Below are 26,674 nucleotides of genomic sequence, written 5' to 3'. Positions count from 1 at the left end.
ACACAGAATCGGAAACAGGCTCCAGGCTTTGAGCCATCAGCCCAGAGCCCGACGCGGGGCTCAAACTCGCCGACCACGAGATCGTGACCCGGCTGAAGCCGGACGCTTAACCGACTGCGCCACCCAGGCACCCCTAGACACCCTTTTTTCTGTCTTTTGTGCAAGTCTAAGCAAACAGAACCAATTATGTAAGGTGTCCAGAAGAAGCAGTTTCAAAAGTTAGTATTTTTTTAATGTTTAATTTTTTTTGAGACAGAGAGAGAGAGAGAGACAGAGCATGAGCAGGGGAGGGGCAGAGAGAGAGGGAGACACAGAATCGGAAGCAGGCTCCAGGCTCTGAGCTGTCAGCACAGAGCCCGACGTGGGGCTTGAACTCACGAACTGTGAGATCATGACCTGAGCCAAAGTCGGATGCTCAACCAACTGAGCCACCCAGGCGCCCCTCAAAAGTTAGTATTTTTAAAGATAGAAGCTAAAGAAGAGGGAGGTTGTCCCCAAGATTAGAGAAACATATTTCTCAAAATCTATATATAATCGGCTTTTGGGAGAGGTGGGGATGAAGAGGTTAAGCTAAAACCCAGGGGATAGCAAGCAGTGATCAGGGTCATTGCCTGCTCATATAGTACCTATTTATGGATTAGAAAAAGGTAACCCTTCTAGACTAATGGAGCAAAAGGGTACTTAGTTTGGTAAGTATGCTACTGGCTGGATTTCAGCTCCTATTCCTTCCTTCAGTCAAGTGCCAGTACATACAATCTGCCCAACTGCCCAACATGGTAGGCTCATGACGGTGCACTTAGGAAAGCTAGTCCCTTGGCACCAAGGTCTTTGTAATCAGCGAGTATTTCTTAACCCAAACAGAGCTGCCTGCTTGCAAAAGACCATGAGGATACGACCAATGAATAAGATGGACAGAAGATGTGAGGGCCACTTTTCTAGGTATCACATAAGCCTGGAATAAGAGGTCCCTGCTCTACTCTCTAATGACTGTGAATGAATTTCCCACTAGCCTAATATGAAGAAGATGTGAATTCATATTGGGACATTTCTTATACACTTGAGTAGTTGGTAATTATGAATTATATATGCTCCAATCATAAAAAGATATCAATATATTCAATGATAATTCTTTTTTTCTCAGTGATAATTATTTCCAAGGAGGCAAAATGGTAGGAAGAATGCAGTACAGGAAGAAATATAATGTAAATGCTACTTTCATTAAAAGAATAAAACTTCACAATGTATAGAACTGTTGAATCATCATTATAGTGTACACCTGAAACTAATATAACAGTGGATGTTAATTATATATGAATAAGAAAATATAAGCTAAAATATTTGAAAAATTAAAAATATTAAAGAATAAAATGTTAAAGAAGTTCCTCTTATTTCATTATTTTATTAAGCCTTAGGTAGGCTTCTGAAGGGTAATAGAACACATTATCACAAAGAAGTATTCATTTACTTTTTGTTCTTTGCAGAAAACTGTGTTAAAATCTGGGATATAGAGACATGATTATCTAAATTTCTAAATAAGACTGAAAGGATACATTTATTGGGAGGAAACTGGTTGTAGGAACAAACAGCACTCCAGAAATTCAAAAAAAGAAAATGATGCATAAATGTTGGGGTGGACAGAGAAACCTTTAGGGAAAGAGCATAATACATTGTATTTCCCTAATACAGTGTTCATCAAACGGTACTATTAATTGTCTGCTTCTATCTCCCTTTAAATTGAAGTTTCCATGAGATTGAAGACTACCTATCTTGTTCAGCATTAAACCTCCACAGCCTAGGCACAGTGTGTAACCCATATTAGGCATTCAGAAAAACTCTGTTGAATGAATGATTGAAAATGGTATTTAAAATAAATAATCAGAGAAGAAAGATGAGAATAGTCCTGAGAAGGGGAATACAGAGATTGAAATGTGCCTATCATTTGTTTCCAATGATCAATGAAGAACAATTTAATTGGTTTAGAGAGGACTGTATACATGTAGTGGCAGATGAAACTAGAGATATAGGTAGGGTCAAACTGTGGAAAGCCCTGAATGCCAGGCTATGAATTTCAGCTTTTTCTTCATAAGAAAAAAATTTTCCATTGGGAAATTTTAAAAATGAACATGAACTTAAAATGATATAAATGTTTCTAAGAAATTAACAGTGAAGAGAAAGATTACAAAGAATCTACATGTAATATCAAGGACATAATCAAGTAAGCACAATTAAGTTGAGTAAAGAAGGGACCGTATACACTTCAACCATGTTACAACCTCATTAAAAGAAAATCTGCATAAATAAATCAGTTGATAGGAGTTGGAATACCCTCTTACTGTAAAACAAATACACTGAACTCAACTGAGATACAAACAACATTTGACAAAAAAGTACATATAATGCCTAAAATTTACTATGGATATAGTGACATTCAAGTATACGTTGCAGAATTCCATCTTAATCCTAAAAGTATCTTCCTAAGAACCATACTTCAATACCAAACATTAAGTTCAAAATTATCTCCTTTGACAGACGATATTTAGTAACAGAGTCAAAGATTATGTCTAATACTTCTAATGTACATTTACAAAGTGAAGTATGTTTTATATTCATCAGAACAGAACATTCTGCCCTGGATAAAAAACATATGCTCAGGAATTCTTTCTAACACCAGCGGAAAATGAGAAGCAAAAAACACAGACAGAAGACAGAGATATTTATAATTCACATTTTCTTCTGACTTGCTGACAATAATTTTAATCCCTTTCTTTTAATTAGGCAGATGGGTCATAGAGGCAGGTAACATGGTCAAAATATACTGCATCATCTCCTAAAATAAAAACTTGAAAGGTTCAACCAGAGGTTATACCACAGCTCAGGATAAGCCCATTGCTTTGATCACCAATCCTAAGGCTTTCATGGCATAATGACAAGCATTGGTTGTGACCACACATATGCTTCAGTTTTCTTTATTAGGATATGATCCCCACCGATACAGCCTCTGCAGTGAGGTTGTATGATTCTCCTAATAGACATCAATTCCGTCCATTCATCTAAACCCATCACTTCTATAATACCTGGGTAACCTAGAAAATACTGATCTATTAACCCAAAGAAACAAGAAAATCAAACTAAAAACAAAAGATGCTACTTTGGAGCTAAAGTTAAATTTTTATTCTATTCTTACTAAATTATAAAATCCTGACAACTCAAATATAAGAATAATAACAAGGTAACATGTGCTTTGGGGACACTGACAGTAAAAAATGATGTTGAAGGCAAAATTTTGGCTTTTCATCATTGGGAACATGATATATTTTATGAAGGAAAAAAAATCCAAACAAGCTTTATTAGTAAATAAAAGAGTTAGTGAACAACATGTTATGGAAAAGATAATGAACACGTTCTGAGACATTTTAACATTCAAATATTTATTTTCTTAGCCCACAAATGAGAAAAACCTTTTTAAAAAACTGATTAGAGTTGAACTGTACCTATAAGTCATTTTAAATGGACTGTATATCAGTAAGTTTTCAAATTAATGTTTAAATTTAGTTTCTCTTTATTTGGTAGATAACATGCTATTTTTTCCCTTAACAAAAGAAACATAATAGCAATTTTTAAAACTGGAGAAGGAAAAATAATCTATAATCCTTCTAGACAAATCTAATAAATATCATGTGGTTTTAGGTATTATAAAACTGTCATTTCAAAAGCACTTAAATAAAGAAAAATCATGGATTACAAACCAATAAATAATAGATAATCTATACCAATCTAATACAGTAGAGAAAAATAACTGCATTTGAGTCTTATCTACTCAAATTACTGGTCACATGCCCTTAAATGAATTTTTCTTCTGACCTAACACTTATTCACGTGAATTGTCATTTTTAAAACACAGGGTTGCTGTCAGGCTAACAACACAAAATTTTATGTACACATAAGATATTATTATTACTATTACTATTATTGTTAGTAACATGACCCGTGATAAAAATCCAAAATTAGAGATTCAACTTGACTGACTTTGAAAGCAAACAGGTCATTCGCTGAATTATGCCCATTCATAAAAGCATTTAATATAATTCTAAGGGCATTTTAAAGAATTTACTTATAAAAATGTGTCCACAAAAATATTTGAGACTTAATAATTCCCACTAAATATCATATTTAAAACAAATATAGTTATTTTTTATTAGCAATCACTGTAGAGCTTAACATGGCTCACTTTATGAAGACCCTGAATATTTTAGTTTTCTTCTGCTTTCAACACGTTTAACACTTCTATATTTGAACTGGACATCTTAACTGAGCCATTTGCTGTTCTAGGCCCTATCTTCAAGGAAATCGTAATTTGATAAGAGATAATGAACATTAATAATGCAAACAACATGCAAGGTGTAAGTGCCATAAATAAAATGCCCACCTTAAATCCTTTCTAGAGTAAGTTGTAAAATACATAAATATACGCATACAGCTATGCGTATGGGAGAGAAGTTAATATCAGTGTCTATGAACATATTAATGTACAGCCCACATTTTTAATTGAATAAAAATATCATAAGATCACCAGTCAAAAAGCAAATCACAGCTGATGTGTGTACATTTTTATAATTCAGGAAGAATTTTCTAAGTGCCTTTTAAAAGATTTTTTTTTCTGCTTAGTACATAAGTAGCATAAGAAAAATATTCAGTGTTTCAAGTAATTTTTATCAAAGACCAAAATAATAGTTCATTGTAGACAAAAGAGTGCAAAGTTCAGTGCTAAAAAAATTAGTGCATAGATACATCATTTAACCAACTGACACATGAAGAAGAAAAGGGTTACAGAGATGTGGTTAAATGAACAAAGCTGAAAGTTGTGCATAAGTTGTATATATAAACAAGAACGAATAGGTAGTTCACACACATTAGAGTGTAAATGTTTTACATTGTTAAGAGAGAGGTGAGAAAACTTTAGCTAACTCTAATGTGGATGTGAGTGTGAAAGAGAGAGACTGATGGAAAAATACAAAAGAAAGAGAGAGAGAAGGCAGGCAGTGGGGGAAGGGAGGACATACACCAGAAGTGTGCAAAGGATGTATGGAAAGGTAAGATTTTAATTTTATTTTATTTTAGCTTTAAAAAAACTCTGAATTATTTAAAAATATGTCTGAAAACAGGAAGAATACATAATGAAAATATTTTAACTAAGAAACTAAAACCACTACATAATCAAAGTTTAAGCTTAAAAAAAAAAACAAATGTATCAAGAAATACATTTCCAGTGATTATGTTCGATTAGCTATACTTAAGCACTTTCTCATAAATGGCTCTAACACTGATGCCATCAGCATCCATGGAATATATTATGGTAGAAGGTATGCTGATGGGAGAAAAAAGGAACCTAACTTATCTTCAGATTACAGACTCCTGGGATTTCTGAGGCAGTAGAAGATAAGTCAAAGGTCTCATGTTTTACAATCTCACATGACACAAATAAAACTATTCTATCATCTCCATTTTGATCGCCTCCATTATTTAACAAACATATGTATACTCATGTATACTCAAAACTTTTGAGAGCTAATTCTTAAAGCTAAAACTCATTCATGTAATATTGATAATCATTTATTTAAAAATATTATTTAGCCCAGGGGTTGAAAAAATATTATTTATAATCTCTTAGAATTTAATTGCATTCTCTCTACTTAATTTTAAGTACAGAATATGCTGTATTGACCCTACTCATTTTTTTTTAAATTTTTTTTAACGTTTATTTATTTTTGAGACAGAGAGAGACAGGGCATGAACGGGGGAGGGTCACAGAGAGAGGGAGACACAGAATCCGAAACAGGCTCCAGGCTCGGAGCTGTCAGCACAGAGCCCGACGCGAGGCTCGAACCCACGGACCGTGAGATCATGACCTGAGCCGAAGTCAGACGCTTAACCGACTGAGCCACCCAGGCGCCCCGACCCTACTCATTTTTTAAGTTAATACAAATTTTACATTCATTACTAATAACATACAATACATTATAATATAGGCTTTTAAATTCAATATCCAAGATATGACCAGTGACAGGATGTCCAAATAGACTTCTTTTGAAAGCTATAACAGTAACAACTCAATCTGTCTTAATTGTTAAAATGTAGAAAACTGAACCATTCCTACCTCTTGGCCAGCAAATGACATTCAGCTATCAGTTCTCTTGAGGACAGAAAAGCCCTTCCTAAAATATGAAGTATTCGTAACCCCATTCCATGTGAAGTGCATATCTACCTAGGTTTTGCTGTTCCCTTCTAGCCAGGATGGCCATACACTCTCCTCTTTATCCACAAATGACCTCTCAGTTTCTGCCAGGCTCTTCCACCAATGCTTTTTTAGTTGACATTTTACCATCTATTCATTCATTCAACCAGTATGTCCTGATTTCTAACTAAATGCAAGGCACTGTTCAAAATGCTGAGATCACAAGGTAGCCAATACAAAAAGTCCCTGCCTTTATAAAGCTCTAGTGATAGAGACATAAACAAACTAATACATATGTATCATACCAAATGGTGACAAGTACTACATAAAAAAAATAAAACAAGATAAGGGAATACAGAATGATGAGAGGTGATGTGGTATTATTTTAGAAAGGGTGTTCAGAGAAGCCCACTTCTGAGGAGGTGACCTTTTTATAGAAATCTGAATAAAATGACAAAACAAGCAAAGTAAGTATCTCGGGGGAAAGTGGTTCAGGCAGATGGAACATCATATGCAGGAGTGGACTTGGCATTTCTGAAGAGGAATAACAACGAAGGCAAGTGAGGGTACAATAGAGTAAGAGAGAACAGTCAGGCAACCCAATAACCAAGATGTTTTCTTTGGGTGGGGAGGAGGGTAAGAGGAGAATAAAGAGTTTGATATTGGACATGTCCAGTTTAAAATACCTATGAATATATATCTAGTTCAAAAGGAGCTAGATATATAAATTCTAGATATATAAATCTAGAATTCGGGGGAGAGCCATGAGATAAGGTGCAATCACCTAGGGAAAAAGTACTCATACAGAAGAGATCTAAAACTTGAGCCCTAAGGTACTCTAATAATTTAGGGTATGAAAACAAGATAATCTAGTAAAAGAGACTGAAAAAAGTAAATGGTAAGAAGATAGCCAGGAAAAGGTGGCTCCTTATTCCAGACACCAGGTAAAGAAAAGGTTACTCCTCTCCCCACCTCCCAAAAAGAGGATCAATTAATTTTGTCAATAATGGTGGGAGATCAAGTACAATGAGAACTGAGTATGTGCATTTGACAGCACAGAAGCTGTTCATCAATGCCTCTGACAAAACTGATTTCAAAAGTAGTGCAGAAGAAAGCTTGATTTGAGTAGGCTCAGGAGATAATGGAAAACTGTGAGGAAGTGGACAAAATGGAATAGACAACTCTTTTGGAGTTCATGATAAGTATCACCCATTATTCTTTCTTACCCTACATGCCTATGAGACATTTCTGAAACTTAGGTTTGGATTTTCAATAGGTGATATTATCCTTGTTATTGTGGAAATATATTAACATGTCAAAACTTGAATTCAGACATTTGCTCTATAAGCCTGCTTCACTGTAATTCATAGCATCATTTATGAAGACACCTGATCTAAAGAATCCTCTTGAGGCATATGGTCAAGAGACACACAAAAAGATGCTAAACATCATCTATCATGAGGGAAATACAAATCTCTTCCACAATGAGGTATGACCACACATCACACAGTGGACCACACAGTGGAATGGGTAAAATCAAAAAGTAAGAAATAACAAGTGTTGGCAAGGATATGGAGAAAAGGGAACCCCCATGCACTGTTGACGGAAATGCAAAATGGCACAGCCACTTTGAAAAACAGTATGGAGGTTCCTCAAAAGATTAAAAATAGAACAACACAATCCAGCACGTCCACTTCTGGGCATTTATCCAAACAAAACAAAAACACTAATCCAAAAAGATATATACAGCCCTATGTTTCCTGCAGCATTATTTACTAAAAAGCCAAGATACAGAAGCAACCTAAAGGGCCAAGAATAGATGAATGAATGAATGAATGAATGAAGAAAATGTGTGTGTGTGTGTGTGTGTGTGTGTGTGTGTAATAGGTAGATGGCAAGAATATTACTCAACCATAAAAAAAGAATGAAATCTTACTATTTGTTACAACATGGAAGGATCTAGATGGTATTATGCTACATGAAATAAGTCAGATGGAGAAAGACAAATACCGTATCGTTTCACTTATATGTAAAATCTACAAACAAATGAACAAACAGAAAAAACGGAAATAGGCTCACAGACACAGAGGACAATCTAGTGGTTGCCAGAGGAGACAGTGGTGGGAAGTTGGGTGAAATAGGTAAAAGTGATTAAAATGAACAAACTTCCAGGGCACTTGGCTGGCTTAGTCAGTAGAGCATGAGACTCTTGATCTCAGCAATGTGGGTTCAAGCCCAATGATGTGTGTAGAGATTATCTAAAAACAGTATCTTTAGGGGCGCCTGGGTGGCGCAGTCGGTTAAGCGTCCGACTTCAGCCAGGTCACGATCTCGCGGTCCGTGAGTTCGAGCCCCGCGTCAGGCTCTGGGCTGAAGGCTCGGAGCCTGGAGCCTGTTTCCGATTCTGTGTCTCCCTCTCTCTGTCCCTCCCCCATTCATGCTCTGTCTCTCTCTGTCCCAAAAAAAAAAAACAAAAAACAAAAAAAAACCAGTATCTTTAAAAAAGGAACAAACTTCCAGTTATACAATAAATAAGTCACAAAGATGTACTATACAGCATGGGGAATATAATTAATAATATAATTTTGTATGGTGACAGATGGTAGCTTGATTTATCATGGTGATCACTCTGTAATTATACAAATGTTGAAGGATTATGTTGTACACCTGAAATTAATATAATATTGTATGTCAACTATATTTCAAATGAATAAATAAACAAAATAAATAAACACGTTTTTGTCTTTCTATCCTTATAGTCAACCAAATTCCACATCCTGGAGAATTACTTTTAACCCAATCCCTTGAATTCATCCTCTTAACTACTTAATTGTTTTAAGCTCTGGGAAAAAACCGGTGAGCAAAACAGTTCAATTCATGCTGTCATGGAGCTAATGTTCCAACAAAATAAGACATAATAAACAAATAAATATATGTATGTCAGACGGTGAGTCATATGAAGAAAAATGAAATTGGGAATAAAAGGGCTTGGTGTGAGAGATGTAATTTTATTTTATTTATTTTTTTTTACTGTTTACTTATTTTTGAGAGACAGAGAGAGACAGAGCACGAGTTGGGAAGGAGGGGAGAGAAAGGGAGACACAGAATCCAAAGCAGGCTCCAGGCTATGAGCTGTCAGTACAGAGCCCAAAGCGGGGCTTGAACTCACTAACCACAAGATCATAACCTGAGCCGAAGTCAGAGCTTAACTGACTGAGCCACCTGGGTGCCCTGGGATGTAATTTTAAATGGACAAGACAGAGAAGGTGACATCTTACTAAGAGGGTGACATCAGAGAGGCACCTGGGTGGCTCAGTCGGTTAAGCGTCCTACTTGATTTTGGCTTAGGTCATAATCTCACAGTTTGTGGGATTGAGCTCCACATCAGGCTCTGCACTGACAGCACACAGCCTACTTGGGATTCTCTCTCTCCCTCTTTCTCTGTTCCTCCCCTGCTCGCACATGCTCACTCTCTCTCTCAAAATAAATAAACATTTTTAAAAAGGTGACATTTGAGCAAATACTTGAAAAGGGTGAAGGAATAAATCCTTAAGGATATCTATCTGAAGGAATTTTTAAGGAAAAATAAAAACAAAGGCCATGAGTTGGGAAGACACTGGAATATTTGAAGAATACCCTGGAGGACGTGCTTAGTTAGAACAGAGTGAGCAAGGGAGCCAACAGTACAAAAAGAGCTCAAGACTAATAGGATTTTGGAAGGTAGGGGTAGGTGGCATAGTCTTGCATAGTAAGGACTTCAGCTTTTACTCTCAACTGGAAAACCAGTTACTTGAAGGGCAAAGACTGCGGGAAGGGCAGGTTTGAAGGAGTAAAGATGAGGAATTTGGTTTTGAACATGTTAATTTTGAGATACATTTTATATATCAAAGGGAGATATTGACGAGGGACTTAGACGTCAGGAGAAACGTACAGGCTAGAGACATAAATCTGGGAGGTTAGTTAAGACTCTCTAGCATCCTTTAAGATACAACTCCAGACGCTCTATGAAGTCACTCCTTCACCTCCCCAGTTAGAATTAATTTCATTTTGTATATATCTTATGACACCACTTATCAATGTCTGACTTGTATTAAAAATAGTTTTATGTTGGGGGACCTGGGTGGCTCAGTCCAGCAAGCGTCCAACTTTGGCTCAGATGATCTCATGGTTTGTGGGTTCGAGCCCCATATCGGGCTCTGTGCTGACAGCTCAGACCCTGGAGCCTGCTTCGGATTCTATGTCTCCCTCTCTCTCTGCTCCTCTTCCCTCACTCACACTCTTTCCCAAAAATAAATAAACATTAAAAATTTTTTAAAAATAGTTTTATGTATACCTGTCATTCTCATCCGAAGGTAAGTGAAATAAAGAACTGATTGTCTTACCCTTTTACTCCAAGTGCTGCCTAGTATGTACTGCATGTGATAAATAATCAATAAATGCTGACTTAGGTGTGTTTTCGAGGATTTTAGTTCAGCTGTCATAGGAGGTTTTCCCTGAAGGCGGGGAGCTGGATACTTATTTCCTAACTAAACCTGCTCCTCTGTGTACTCTACACGCATGTCCTAGTCAAATTTCATTTCTTTCTCTCTGGTCTACAGGATCAATCAATCACCAAATCACAACAGTTTTTACCTTCTAAGTACATTATGAAATTCATCTGCATTTCTCTACTACCATTGCCACTACTTTATTCAAGCCTCCACTGCCTCTCCTCTATTTTAAAAGTTTACTGATTGTTTCCATTCTTGCTCATCGCATAATACATATTCAAACACCAACCACAGTGATCTCTTAAAACCACAAAAATCTGCTCGTGTCACGCCTCTGCTTCAATACTTCCGATGTCTCCTTACTTCCCCAGGATAAATTCCAACCTCCCCACCAAAGCTTATGCAGCCTTTCATGGTAGGTCTTCAATTTCCTCTTTCCTCTCCCTTCTCTTCATTTCAGATGCTATGAGCCCACATAGCCTCAATTATACTGAACTGCAGGGACTGTTTTACTATCAGTACCTCCTCTAATGAGTACGTTCTTTGAAGGCAATGGCTGTGTCTTACTTGTTGCTGTATCGCAACCAGGGCTTTGACAGAGCATAAATATAATTAAAATAAAAAGTTTAAAATTAAATATTACCTCAGGACTCCATCAAACCTTTTACTCCAATTTTTCTAAAATTTTAACACAGGTTATTTTAGTACTGTATTACTGTCCTAAATTCTAGGCCTCTGGAGAAGTACAGTTCTCCAATAATCTTCATTTTAGATCCATCTACTACTGCCCTCCATTCTGAAATAATGAACCTAGGTAATATTTATGACTTCTTCCACTCTTCAATCCTAATTATTAATAATTCCTTAGAAGAGAAGGAAAAGAGTTTAAGATGAGCAAGTCAGATTGTACTTACCCATTAGATTAAATGACTGACAATAAGGGTACCTGAAATAAGTATGGAGCCTCAGAGCCAGGGGTAAAATCAGTGACATGAACTACCTAGAAAAACTTAGATATCTGTGTAATATTCAGATGTGGATTGCCTACTGAAATTCATTCAAGCTTTATGAGTCTGTGATTTGCTTCACAAAATTTGGCCATAATGATTCAGTAATCTATTCTGCACTTCAGTTTCTAAACTTAAGTGAGTTTTTAAAACTTGAAACACAGAATCTGTTGGGGATTTTAAAATGTTACTTATCACAGTGAAGATTCTCCAACCCAATTTTAACACTTCCTATTTCAATCCTCAAGAATTCCTATTATTGCTACTACCTATCAATATTTACATGAAGTACAACATCAGGAATATTGTTCTAAGCATCCATGGCTTGAGATGGTAGCCATTAATCTAATAATTTCATACTGATTACATGTTGAAAGAACAATATTTTGGATATATATATGTTAAACATATTACTAAAATTAATTTCATTCATATGGTTCTGTTCACTTTTTAAAATGTGACTACAAGTAAATTTAAAATTATACATGTGGCTGGCAATTGTGGCTTGCATTATGCTTCTATTTGACTAGTAGTAAGCCTACTTAAAGAACTGACCAACACATCTAACAGTTTATCCAGTAAGAATGAAAAACATCATTGAGGGTCATACCTGAAATGAAACCACCAATGATACACAAAAGTACAAATGATCCCCAGAATTTTAAAATGATAAATCATGCTAAAAAAATCAAAGGCTGTTTTAGTAAAGTTTAATAAGGTCTTTTTCTTCTCTGAAATAAAAGAATTCATATTTTTACTTTTATTTCATAGGAATAACCTTTATTTTTTAGTAAGTTATTCTCTCAGTATTAGCAGAATGCAAGAAATAGGGTTTCTAAGATATTAAGGTGACAGTTCCCCTAGGGCACAAAAAGAGTTAAGTAGTAGAAATGTTACCATGTTGTTATTTTTCCCTAAAAATAAATAATTAAATAAATCTTCTATCTACCTCACAACACTTCATTTGTGTATATGTGTTTGAAGATTTTATTTTTAAGTAATTTCTACATCTAATGTAGGGTTCGAACTTATAACCTCGAGATCAAGAGTTGCATTCTCTATAGACTGAGCCAGCCAAGCACTCCACAACAGTTCATTTTTGTAAAACGTCATGAAAACATTTTAGAAAATGGATATCATATTCATCAAGCAAGGTATACTTTAGAATACACTCAACAAAGTGATTCTTACTACCCAGCCTCATGTTTCACTATTCTCTCTGTACTGTTTAACATTTTCCTTAGTATTTTCAGACATTCAACACAATACAAATAAAGATCAGACTATAATTAATATGATTCCATATTCCACATTCCAATGGTGTATGTATTACATACTCTTCAAAATATTTGAAAAGTTGTAGGGACCAAATTAGTTCATTATCAATAGAGAAAATGGGGTAGATAGGACATCCTATCTACCCTACAGATATTCTGTGGTTTAAAAAAAAAAAAAAGAGAGAATATGCATATTAGTTAGAAGAACAAGTACATTTTAGCAAACAGTCCTGAAGAAAATTTCTGTGACTCTGATCATAATGAAATAGTATTTATGAATAAAACTATTACTTTTAACCAAGCCAAATCAACTTGACACTTGGAATTAAAAAAAAATAATTAACTTTTCCCTTCACTTTGTGCTCTACTTCTTCATACAGATGCTTTATATAACACTGCTAGAAAGCCAGAAATTAATACAATAGCAAGAACTGAAATCCTAGTATTTGTCTAGTAGTTAGAGCTGTTTTATTAAAGTCTGCTGAGGCATTCAAAAGAAAGTGAGGTGAGTTTGATTTTTAATTATTTGTGAAGGAATAAGAAAAATTGGGAAAGAGAAAGGTAAAGAAGTTCATGTGGGTTTTATTTTTTGTTTGTTGGTTTTAAAGTTGCAGCTATTTTGTGTGGGTTTTAAATTTTTTTTACAGGTAGGGTATTTTAAGGCAAGTGTTTGGGTAAATGGAACTAGGCTTGTGCTCACTGAGGAATCTTGACAGAAAAAGGCTGAGATTTGGGAAAAAGAGATGTCAAAACTACAAGGATCTATCAGATGTACCTGCTGTCCAACAAAGCATTAAGCAGGAATGTCTAGTACTTAGGGGTAGAAAGCTAAAGATATACACACTGTCTGTTTATTATGGAGCAGAAAAAAAAATCAAATTCATGCTTTTATTTTTAAATTTCAAGTACCAAATTCAAGTACGAGGTTATAACTTGGTCATGAGATGCTTAACAAATGAAGGAACTAACAAATTTTTTTTAAAATCATGTCTTCAATTTGACAAAAAAGTTAGGCTTAACACTATTTTCATGTGTCCATATCCCTTACTTCTCAAAAGAGGTAAATGAGTAATTCAATAGCTTTGGGATCAGAAGTAGAACTCAACAATAATTATTAAATCTATTAGCTATTCTCATTTACTGTTATCTAATTACTCATTTCAAAATTATCTACTGATGATTCTTTTTTTTTTTTAAAGTAAGCTCTGGGCCCAATGAGGGACTTAAACTCACAAGACTCAGATCAAGAGTCACTTGCTCTACCAACTGGGCCAGCCAGGAGCTCCTCTACTGATAACTCTTAAAGAATATGATATATAATTTCAAGAGAATTTCAGAGTACATTATTTGCAATATCAAAAAATCCTATCGATTTCCCCAAATAAAAGATTCCTTCATATAATGTAATCTTCAATAAAATAGCTTTGATAGAGGCAATGTTATACTCTACTATAAGATAAAGTGTGTGAATACATTTTATAAAGTATCATATTAAAATATATAATTATCATATTAATTTTTTAAAGTACTCTATAGTAACATTTTTAAACATTAGTAATGTAGCTTTTCCTCTTCTAAACCCCAATATTTCTTATATGGTGCCTATCATTTTCTTCCATATAGTATAAATAGTTACACATAAATCATATTTCTTTATGAGACCATAAGGAGTTTACATCCATAGGCATATCTCAGTATATTCAACAGCATCTGACCCAGCAGATAGAGACATTATGTTATGAAAGTAAAATACTGTAATTTCTGAGGGTAGAAACAAAGATCTAGTATGAATTATGTTAGCTACTGTGCAAAGTTTTTGATTTTTTACAGTAGTGAACATATAGATAGGAGCAGAACTCTTCTTTCCCCTCACTAATAGTGCAGTTTTATGCCAAAGAGAAGCAGGTATGAATTTAGAACTGGTAGCAGGTAAAAGAGGATTACCTTAAGAAAAGACACATGGGATCTCTAAAATAAAATGAAATGAAATGAAATAAAATACATTAAATTAAAATGCTGAGATTCTTCTCACGGTATTTTACTGACTGTATTAATTTTATTCACTGAGTCTGGAATGCCATTAAGCATGCTATCTTACATTCATACTACTATATTTTTCCTTTAAAAAAATACTTAAAGGAAGCAGAAAAACAACCATTCTACAACTAAAGAGAAAGAGACAGGGAGACATACAGCAGGTAGTGACAGACAAAGAAAAGAGAGAGATAGGCAGAGAGAAATTCTATACAGTGGTTCTTGGTCATTTAATTAAAGCTTCAGGCTTTGAGGCTTCTCTTCAGTAAACAGTGCTACACTGCTAGGAGAGAAATTGTCAACATTCATTCAACAAGGAACATACTGACAATAATAACTGTAAAATCAAACATTTCTGGGTGAAAAAAAAGAAACATTTCTGTACCTTAATATCAGATGTATCACGCTGACAGTTTCGCCAGGCTCTGGAAACTGATGAAAAGGTTCGATCTGCATGATCAAATTTCCCTCCTTGCAAATTTAGGAAATAAGTTGTGAAAGGTTCCTAAAAAATAAGCAATTAAAAAAATCGGTATGTTTCCTCATGCATAAAAATATGGTTTTTATAGATCATTATATTTAGATACTGTAATGACTAATAGACATTAACCAGATATATACAAACTAGATATAGAATGGGAATTATATCTAAATTACTACATTAATGTACTTAAATTATTTTTGTTTCAGAACAAAAGAAATATTTCCAAAATTTGGCATTTTCAACATTTTTCAGATTCTCTTCTTTTCCAAGAACAATTTATTAATAAAATTCAGACATATATTAGATTGCATTTTCTTCATAATATAGGGGAATAGCCTAATATGTAATTTTCTGATTGTTATGGCTCAATATTTAATTTATGATTAAGAAAAGAAAAATGTTTAGAAGATTTAAAAGCCTCCTCTTAGTTAAAGAACACTTAAACACATATTAGTGGATAATTGCTTGAAATTAGCTAAGCACTATAAATTACTTCTAGGATTTATGTCTGCCTTACCCTTCTAACAAGCTTTAATTAATGATGTGCTGCTAATGCTTTCCCAAAGAAATTACTTTCTAGTAGATGAATCACCTTTCAATTTTACAGAAACATTTCTTGTTTAACCAATATATTATCAATACACAGCAGCCTTGGTATAATCTATAAACATACCTTATTCCATTTGGGGCAACTGAAGTTTCTGAAACATATGAATGTATGTCTATCTTAACAAAATCTTATTTAGCTCTTATTTTAATAGACTCTATTTCAAATAACCTATGTTACAATTTAGAGTCTGAGGAGATATCAACCATTTGAAGAGGCAAATTTAAGAAAAAAAAATTCACATCGTTCCAGGTGAAACATTTTCAAGGCTATTCTATTGTAAAATGTTATCAGATACATACCAAATGGGATAAAGAGATATTTATAATTAGAAATCTAATCACTGAAAAAAATTAGCATTCAAAAAAGATGCTGATGACTTTTAATTGCTGCATATTCTTCACAACACTGAATTTATGTATTCATGGTTTATTACTCAAACTGAACTTACTATTCTTAGCAGCCATGCAAGAACGAAACTTGCAGTTGAGTAATGAGTACCGTAGTGGAACCTGGGAACTTGATCATCTTCCCACGATTCATAACGTTCTGCAAAGAATGCTGCTCTTTTTGGATTCAAAGCTCCTACTGGCTGCCAATAGAGAAGGAAAAAACAAAATAAGAATGCATAAATGTAATCATCTTTTATTTCTTTTTTTAAGTGTTGTCCTATTAGCCAGTGTGAAAGTGAATTTTAAAAGAGATATATACACTATTGGAGCTAAAACATTGTGTTATACAGAGAGTGGATAGAATTTTTTTTTCCAATGCAGGTTAAACATACAGAAAAAAGTGAAAGAAGAAACCGGTCATTTCTCAATGAGTCCAATTTCTGTTGAATATAGGTTTTTAATCAGCCCATAACAAGCATTTTCATAAAGACAATTACATAAAGTGAGTATTAGCTATATAATACTTTGGAAAGCACCTATAAAATCCTATTTAGTTAATTAGAAGCAACAACCAGAAACACAATCTTGATGTTAGAGGATTAATTTACAATAGCTTCTAAGAAGAAGATGAAACAAAACTGGAAGGGAACGAGGAGTGTAAGGAAGAGACTGAGTGAAAAGGGATTAATGTAAATCTAGAAATTTCTACTAGTATATATAAAAGTAGAATTTAGAATATAAAAAATCCCTGCCTAAAATATAAAATATATATATATGTATATGTATATATATTATATATACAAACATACAAAGAATAGAAGACAGAGTACCAGCTTGTACCAAAAAATAATACATTATAGCAGAGGGCCAAAAAGCAGTATAGCAAAGTGTTGAAGAACTTGGCCTCACTGGGATAGTAATAGCACCCAGTCAGAAGGTTGTTTTGAAAATGAATAATTACATGTAAAGTCCTACAAACCATGCTTGACAACATTCAATGATTGCTAACTATTTCTTTTAAGATTATCTTCCAGAATTGGGGTAAAGTTTGATCGAAATAATAGCCTGTAAAACCCCTGGAACATTGCTTGGCATAAGATAGTAGCTTGATAAACGTTAGCTGGTATCAGTATTGTTGCTGTAGCTGTTGTTACTTAGGGAATACACGAACTCCATTAAAAAGTATGCAAAATTTTGTGTGATTATGCACATGTACATTTTCTTAAGGAAGGCATACAGAGTATTAAGATTCTCAGAGGGGTCTGACGGCTCAAAGAATGTTAAAATCAACTGCTTTAAGTAATAACTCATTTTCATAAAACATTCTGATCTCTAGAAAATGTCTATTCTTTATTTAAAATATAATTACCATTTCACTGAAAAAAAGCTATATATAAGGTTACTTAATGAAAACTTAGGAGTTAGTCACTCTTCACTAATAAGAGGAAGAAAATACTTAAATTTATCTTATTATTTATGGGGGATATGTGTTAAACTGAAATAAATAAAAAATGTGGGTTTAAAAACAGACGTATTCAGAAATATTCTGTTAAAAATGAAGCAAAGTTGAATTTGTTTTTAAATTGCTTTTCATGTTAACATGTGATTTAAAGCAACATTTTAAATTCATCATTTTGGCTATCTTATGTTAATTGTTAACTATTTTTTAAAACTATTTATCTTTAGCACTGTCCTCTTTCTATAGATTGGTTTGAATCAATATTGTAAGTCATTTTTTACTGTACAAGCAAAATCTTCAAAAAATCTTTCATTGATTACTATTTTAAATCAGTATCATGGTACACTAATTTAAAATGCCATCTTTTAAAGCAGTAGTTTCTGTACAGAAGAATTAAATCTGATTTACTACATTTATGCCAGTTAAGAATGAAAGTGACTCCAAAAAATCTTTGTTACAAAACCAATTTGGAATGTCTTTAAATGTATTTTAGTTGTTGTCCCTAAAGACTGAGGCATGCAAAAGGAAAGAAAGAAGAAATAAAATCATTGGAAGACAAATTATATGAATTAAAAATAGAATCAATGCTCTTTTTGTATAGTTCTGCAGCATATTAAGTATTCACTTTATCTGCTATTTTTATTACTCTCCAAATGAGTATACCTCCAAAATCAATAGTTATAGAATCACGTTTCTTGAATATAATGCTAAAACCAATTAGGATTGATTTCACCAGCATCTGAGAAAAAAATGGCATCTTGCAGAGATCCATATAGGTAGAACCCACAGTATTGATTCTGGCTGTTATTGTTACAGTTGGTTTCTGAAGCCTGCTACAGGACAGCTATCAAGACATACCACATTTATTTGTAAGCATATAAAAAAGAAGTCCCCAAATAAAAGAAGGTTAAAAAAAAAAAAAGACCAGTGGAGCTGTGCAATGACAATGATACACTATCAGCTTACTCAGAGAAGTTACAGTGGGAATACACACATTGAATTATACATTACGCGAAAGCACTGATTTATTGTGGTAATAACATCCACCTCATTAAAAGATTCTGCTTTGCTGCAGTTGGAAGGCTACATATTGTTTACTGCTATAAATTAATGGCAGTGCAAAGAAGACTGTGGAACCATCCTAACAATAGATCTGTAATGACAGTGCTGTATATCACAGCTTCCTCAGCAGCTTCATAATAAAATGGAGACAATGTATTGAGCTAATACATTCTACCATGCTGGCCCATATTTTTCTGACAACTGCTTTAAAAGATGAGCTGAATCCAACTACGTTATAATGCTGCAAAACATTTAACTAAGCAAGAGTCAGTCATACACCAAAGTGCTTCGTAGCATTTTTAAAACATTGTCTAAATCAGCATTTCAAGATGTTTATTCATCTCTGCAAAAGAACTAAAAGTAAATGCTGATGGCTCCTCTTACTTACACAGTATATTAAAAGTAACAATTGGAAGGCAATTCAAGAAGATGCCTAGCACTATCTCCTACAGGGAGCTCTTTGTACAGTTTAACTATAAAAGCTTGACAGAGTATTTTTTTACATCAGCAAATTGATTAAGGGAAGAAGAGCAAAAATACTGGTCATTTAAAATGGTCATAACTTCCTGGAAAAAAATCAATAAAAAATAGGTATTGATTAGAGAGGTGCAATTCAAGGTCATAACAAAGTAAAAATAAATAGCCCTAGGACATAGAAAAATAATTTTAAAAATTATAAAAAGCTAATAAAATTATATAAGATTTTTAAATCTACAGAATAAAAAGCACTTCCACCAAAACAAGATAAAAAAGTGGTTCAAATAAAACAGAATAATTTAAAAATTACACTGTGAGGACTACCAACAGAAGCATTACATTTGGAAAAAATAGAAGAATCTGGATTAAAATAGGAAAAGAAAAAATTAAAGAAAAAACCCACCAAAACCCTTGAAAATGTATAAATAGAAAAAAAATCACTATTCTTAGGATATTCTAATCTCACAAATAGCAAAATTGACAACTGTGGTAGAGTGATAAGTAATTTTTTTAACAACTTTTTTTTTTTTTTATTTTAGAGAAAGAGAGTGCAAGCAGGGGAGAGGGGCAAAGGGAGACAGAATCCCAAGCAGGCTCCATACCCAGCATGGAGCCTGGTGCAGGACTCGATCCAACCATCCTGGGATCATGACCTGACCTGAAATTAAGAGCCAGATACTCAACTGACTGAGCTACCCAGGTGCCCAAGTGTAAGTATTCTGTTTGAGAAATAATAATAACCCTTCCAGAACAAGATATGCAAAACAAAACTTTCTAAATCAAGTGTCCTAAGAGTATTACAATTAAAAAAAAATCTTTTTATTACTTTTCTTGAGAAGTAATTTTGCTAATTAGTAGAGAAACAAAAATACTGCATGTAAAATGCCCAGCTCAGTGCCTGGCATACAGTAAGTTATTCATTATAATAATTATTACTATTTTGAAGCTTATTTGATGAATAATATTAAAGACAAAAAGCTACTAAGCAAGCCTGATGAAGTTAGCAGAGTCTGTTAGGAAAAAGGTAATTAAACATCATAATCTTCTAATGGTACATATAGGACTGTGCATTATCTGTCAGAAGCCCAATAGTACACAGTAGTCCCAATAAGCTACATTATCCTACCTCAAGAAAATAACTAAAAGCAAAACTACTCTTCAGAAGTCCAAAGGGCATCCAAACGTTACTATGAAAAGCATATGAAATGTCAAGCAAATTACAATCATCTTCTACTACATCAATTAAAAACAAACTGCTTTGGTTTCATAGACCCCTTCAAAGGCATATAACAGACTTTCATCTAATTACTAGTAAAAGTTAACTGTAAAAAGAAAAGGCTTTTTTAGAGTTGATACATTCTAAGTTTTTTTTCTTTTTAAAAATTTTAGGAAATGTTACCTGAGGTTATTAATACCTCTAGCTAACACTTTGCAGTTTATGAGATATTATTACACATTCTTACAGTATATATGTGAGCTAGATATCCCTGTTTTTTGTTTGTTTTTATTTAAGAGAGAGCATGTGCCTAGAAAAGGAGAGAAAGAGAAAAAGGGGGGGGGGGAGAGAGAGAGGGAGAGAGAGAGAGAGAGAGAGAGAGAGAGAGAGAGAGACAGAGACAGAGAATCATAGGCAGGCTCCACACCGAAGTTAGGCCTGATCCCACACCCCTGGGATCATGACCTGAGCTGAAATCAAAAGCTGGATGCTCAACTGACTGAGCCACCAAGATGTCCCTAGATACCCTTGTTTAAAATTTTTGTTAATGTTTGTTTATTTTTTAGAGAGAGAGAGAGACAGAAAGAGACAGAGAACAAGTGGGGGGGGGGGAGAGAGAGAGAGAGAGAGAGAAAGAGGGAGGGAGGTAGGGAGGGAGGGAGAGAAAAGGAGACAGAATCCAAAGCAGGCTCCAGGCTCTGAGCTGTCAGCACAGAGCCTGATGGGGGACTCAAACCCATGAACAGTAAGATCATGACCTGAGCCAATGTCTGACACTTACCCAACTGAGCCACCCAAGTGCACCTAGATATCCCTGTTTTAAAAATGAAGAAGTATCTTGAGTAACCTAATTCAAAACCAACATAAATCTAGGAGACACAAATTCAGCGCTCAAAAATCCAGTTTTGGATCATTTTATCCATCTAAAAACTGTTGTATTAATTAAAAATTGCTTTTCTTAATTTCAAAAATTTCCCAATTTCTTACATTTCCATTTTTCAAATATGATACTTACTTAACAAGTTGACACAAAGGCTAATAATTTATGTAAAGTGCTTAGCAGAGATCCTGGCACAAAGAAAGTACTTGACAAGCACAGCTGCTATGAATGTTGTTGTAACTGTTATTACCACCATGACTGACATAAATCCTTCTTCCTTTTGAGATTTATATGTTAACTGTTCTAATTTATATCAACCTTTCAGAAGTGAAGTTCCAAACTCTTGGACCATGATTACAGTTACTAAGAAAGTTAAAGGGAATTGGCAAGGAATTTCACAAATTCAACAAAGCAGAAATTTGCTTGAGTTAACAAATTTCCCTTTTAAAATCCAAGTCTCAAAGAGTTTTTTACATCTTTCTGTGAAGGCCTTCTTTGGAAAATCATTAGATACTATGTGGGATAAAGCAGAAGAGAAATTTAAAGAAGAAGTAAAAGATTGTTCTGGCATACAAGACACAGAAATGGGCCTTTGGAAACATTAAAGGATAGGATATCATAAAAAATACATTTTGTAGTTACAGGGGAGTGGTGAAGAGATGTTAAAAGTGAAAAGGGGCTCAGGAAGGGGAGGCAAAAGAGCGTAACTATTTTCAGGATCTTGCTTAGGATCTGGATGACTGGCCTAAAGCCATCTGCCAATGTCATCTTCATTTGGTATGATTAGGAAACTGGAAACATCCTTTAATTCTATGACTACACATAAAGCCTGCCTTACAGCATTTACGAGGTCATGAGCAAGACAGATTATACATTATTTTATTTTTTCCTGGAAGTAGGGTAGGCCTACAGACACTGAAAGAGGGCCATTGCAAAATAAGGGCTAAAAACTAGCAAAGAAAAAAGAACAAAATTGTTGAACTCAATGTTATAGGAATCCAATGTTATATGTTATAAAAATGCCAGATTAAAGGACTGAAGATTGTTAATTAGGTAAAAGGTATCTCATATTCATGGATGGATTAAACAAAAAAAAATAAAATAAAATTCGGAGGATGAAAGAGGATGGACTATCAGCAAATGTGATATCATAAGAGACAATCATTCTGATTAGAGAATAATGATTTGTTTTATAAGATTACAGGGAATAAATATGGTATACAGACTTAAGGGTCCAGTCGATCTGATGACAATGCTACCATTTATTGGGTATAAGTGAAGGTTCTAAGAATCTTACACAAATTACCTCATATTCACAACAACCCCTTAATATATAAACCGATTAGCATTCCTAATTTATAGGCAAGAAAGTTGAGTCAGAGAAGTTAAATGACTACTAATGATTGGTTACCTAGACAGTGACAGGGACAAGATTTAGAACTTACTCTAACTATACTGACTAGCAGATCCTAGAATGATCTGGGTTATGTGAGTTGGTAAAAATGCTGGTGCTGAATTTGTAAAGCCATTAGAACCCTTTCATGGGAGGTTTAGACTAAAGATCCTTTTGAAAAAGTGCTATTTACATTTGTATCCCCCTAACTATCTAATGTGTATGGATATCACTTTAGCAGAAGGTTACACAAATGAATTTAAAAAAAGAATATTTTGCGTGGGGACATGGAAAGATGCCTGGCAAAAAAAGCTTAGGAAAAAAAGTGAACAAAAATAGATTAAGTGTGGTCACTAAAGTTTATGGCTTTACTTTTCTGTTAATTTTTGTATTTATATATCCGCATCCATTAACCCCGTACCAGCCTTTCATTCTCTGTGCCCCTAAGGCTTTTTAAAGAAGCCACTGAATTTTATTCTGTGCATCTCCACCACCTGCCTTCTTCCCCCACCAGCAAAAGAAGAAAATAAACGAACAGCCTCTGTCATTGAAGCCATGTTGCCACTGTTAGGGGGTGCAGCAACTATTTTGTGTCAGCTGTAGCAGCTCTTTTATCTAAATGACAAGTATAACAAACAGCCTGATCAGCATTTTTACTCAACCTTGGCTTTTAGGGTATTTTGTCACATGCTATATATGGCTGAAATGGTTCAGCACTTATCTTCACACACTCTACATTTTATTTAATATTGTCAAGAAGAAAATTTCATTGGCACACTACTGTGGCTTTTAGAGTTAACAAATAAGCACTTTTGTTTTCAAGTACCAGAGTAGTTTTTAATCCCTTGAAAACACACTTTCTTGCAAGTGGTATTAAACATACACCCTCTATACTATTTCAATTTAACGAACACATCTTGGGAAAAAGAAAGTATTCCGTTTTACTTATTGTACCTATGTAGAATCTAAATCATTTCGAATGCTCACACTGGTAGATTTAGTAGCCTCTGTAGTTCTATGTTATTCAGCTACGGTTCACATTAAGTGATAGATTTTTACCTGACTTTGAGAAAGGCACATAAATTGATTAGAATAATCTGATAATCCAATGCCAGTGTTGAGCTAAATGCCTGGAAGAACCCCCAAAAAGCAATTTGACAATCCAAGGCCACAGGGAAAAAACATTTTAAGTAATTATGAAAATGGTAAACACCCAAGAGGCCCAAACCTGATATAATAAAGCCTACTCATTTTCAGACAGATTCATCTCTCCACTTAAAGAAATGGTTAAGAGCATTGACATCAGGAGTTCCTGTTCAAGATGATGACATAAGTTCCTGAACTCACCTCTTCCCATGGACAAACTGAATCTACAGTTACACATGGATTAATTCCCTCTGGAAGAAATCCTGCTACTAGCTGCACTACACATCAGGCAAATGAGAAAAAAAAGCCCACATCATAACACGTGAGAAAGTCTGTGACACATTCTTGCTGTAAATCTCACCTCCAACGGTGACATACAATTGGGAAGGAACTCACAACTCACAGCTCCTCCCTAAGGAGTGATGGTTTTGGGCCTAACATGTAGCACCCCAATGTTTAAGACTTCCACCTGTGAGAAAGGCCCCCAAAATGCCTAGCTCTGAAAGCCAAGGAGGCTTGCGTCCATGAGACCATTAGACAATACAAAAACAAAAACAGAAACACAGTTCTTAACTGGCTCAGGAGGACTCAGCTTGGCCATCCCCCAGAGCTCAGCGCTGAGAGAGCAGACAGAAATGCCCATCTCCCAGTCTTTCCTTGAAAGAGGCCTATCTGCACATCTTAAAAGCTGCAGCCTCAGAGTCAGGATCCTAATTTAACACAAATCTAGGAACTGCAATCCTCCCCTGAGACCAGAGAAGCCAGCATTCTCTGCAGAGAAGCCAGCATATCTGCATTCTCCCTGTAGGTAGAGAGAATCTCCAAATCACCAATGTCACCCTGGAAGGAGCTCGTACACTGGTCTGGCACTTCAGCTTTCATGGCTGCCATCTAGAAAATGTACCCCTTGATCACCTGGTTCTTGTGGCCATCAGGGCTTGTGTTCACCATTTGTAGCAAACAGTTCTTTAACAGGCTATCACCTGGGGGCTCAATGTCCAGTTCCCAGTCTTTCCCTGAAAGAGGTCTACTTGTAAACTTTAAAAGCTGTTGCCCGAGGGTCTGGCATCCAATCAGCCTGCACCTACTGCTGACTGAGACACTTACTTTTGGGGCACTGATAGGTCTTAGCACACCGTGAATGGCTGGGAGCAACTAAGAACAAACAAGGTGGCTTAGACAATCAGTTAGTTTTGAGAGATAGAACGTGATTTGCTATTAATGAGGACAGGCACAAAATACTAAACACTTCCCCAAATCTTTTTCTTATAATGAACAAAAACTGTTAGGCTGATGGAGGAGGAATACCAATGCTCTCATCCCAGGGTCCGGAAGAGAGACAGGTAACTCTATATTATCCCTACGACCAGACAAAAATCTACTGCTTCTGGTGTAAGGTAGAAGTAAAAGCTCTTTTACCCAGAAGAGGGGGAAAATCTTTGAGCCAGGATTCTTCACTGGTCCAAAAGACAGGTTTGCTATTATTGGAAGAGGGATGAGAAAATCTCTCTGGCCTAAGACCTACCATAAACACAAGAAAGGGTCTGGATGTCAGGCAGAGTATGGGCAAGAACACTGAGAAGGCCCACTGAGAAGAACCCATAGCGTTCATCACAGGGTGATGCTGGATCAGGAGAATGAAGAAGTTGCCCTACCCCGACCATAAGCCTTACACTGGGTCACGAGCAGCAGCCATCTACCTCTGGGGAAAGGCAACAGAGGAGAGAGAAAAAGTCCTCAGTGGCACAGGCATTGAGGGCCTGCCAGAGAGTAGAGCAGAAGCAGTGAGACAAAATCTCTAACACCCTAGGGCCCATGCTAAGGACAAATTCAAATGGAAGAACTAAAGGAATTTGTGAAAATGTGCTACACTAGAAGTAACAATGATGACAAGAAACCCAACTGAGCTCACCTACTGTCTACATGGACTGAACTCCCCACACAAATTGCTGATATAAGAAAAGGCACCCATATTTCTGGGCATAAAATATTATTCACATCCCAGTCTCTAATTCAATCAAAAATTATGAGATGCTTAAAATAATAAGAAAACAATGACCCACTGTGAAGAAACAAAGCAATCAAAAGAACCAGTCTCAGAGATAATATAGGTGTTGGAACCATCAGACAGGTTATATAAAATAACTATAATTCACATACTAACAGATCTAGCAGAAAAAGTGGAAAACTTACACGAACAGGTGGGAAATTGCAGCAGAGAAGGAAACTATAAAAAAAGAATCAAATATAAATGCTAGAAACAAACAAACAAACAAAAATCAGAAGCGACGAATTCTTCTGATGACCTTATGAGCAGAGTAGACACAGCTAAGAAAAGAATAAGTAAATTTTAAGGTAGATTAATAGAAAAAAATACTGCAAGCAATAAAATAATGCTGCCATGGCTATACTAATATCAAAAAAAAAAAAAAAAAGAATTCAGGACATGGAATATCACCTAATGATAAAGGGACCATTTATCAAGAAAACCTAACAATTTGAAATTAGTTTCCTAGGG

The 26,674-nt window shown here is 34.9% G+C and overlaps 1 protein-coding gene across 6 annotated transcripts in view; it reads right to left on the bottom strand.

Moving 5' to 3' along the window:
• Positions 1 to 26,674, bottom strand: part of LRBA (LPS responsive beige-like anchor protein) — a 787,622-nt gene that overhangs the window by 150,407 nt on the left and 610,541 nt on the right. For all 6 annotated transcript variants that reach the window (XM_047856873.1, XM_047856874.1, XM_047856875.1 and 3 more), the window contains 2 exons: positions 16,583 to 16,723; positions 15,426 to 15,545 (listed from right to left, as the gene is read on the bottom strand). In XM_047856873.1, the coding sequence (XP_047712829.1) occupies positions 15,426 to 15,545; positions 16,583 to 16,723 (261 nt within the window). The remainder of the gene's footprint in view (positions 1 to 15,425; positions 15,546 to 16,582; positions 16,724 to 26,674) is intronic.

This window comes from Prionailurus viverrinus, chromosome B1 (genome assembly GCF_022837055.1).
Source record: "Prionailurus viverrinus isolate Anna chromosome B1, UM_Priviv_1.0, whole genome shotgun sequence".
Lineage (NCBI taxonomy): Eukaryota > Metazoa > Chordata > Mammalia > Carnivora > Felidae > Prionailurus > Prionailurus viverrinus.
This window is presented reverse-complemented; position numbering and strand designations above follow the sequence as displayed.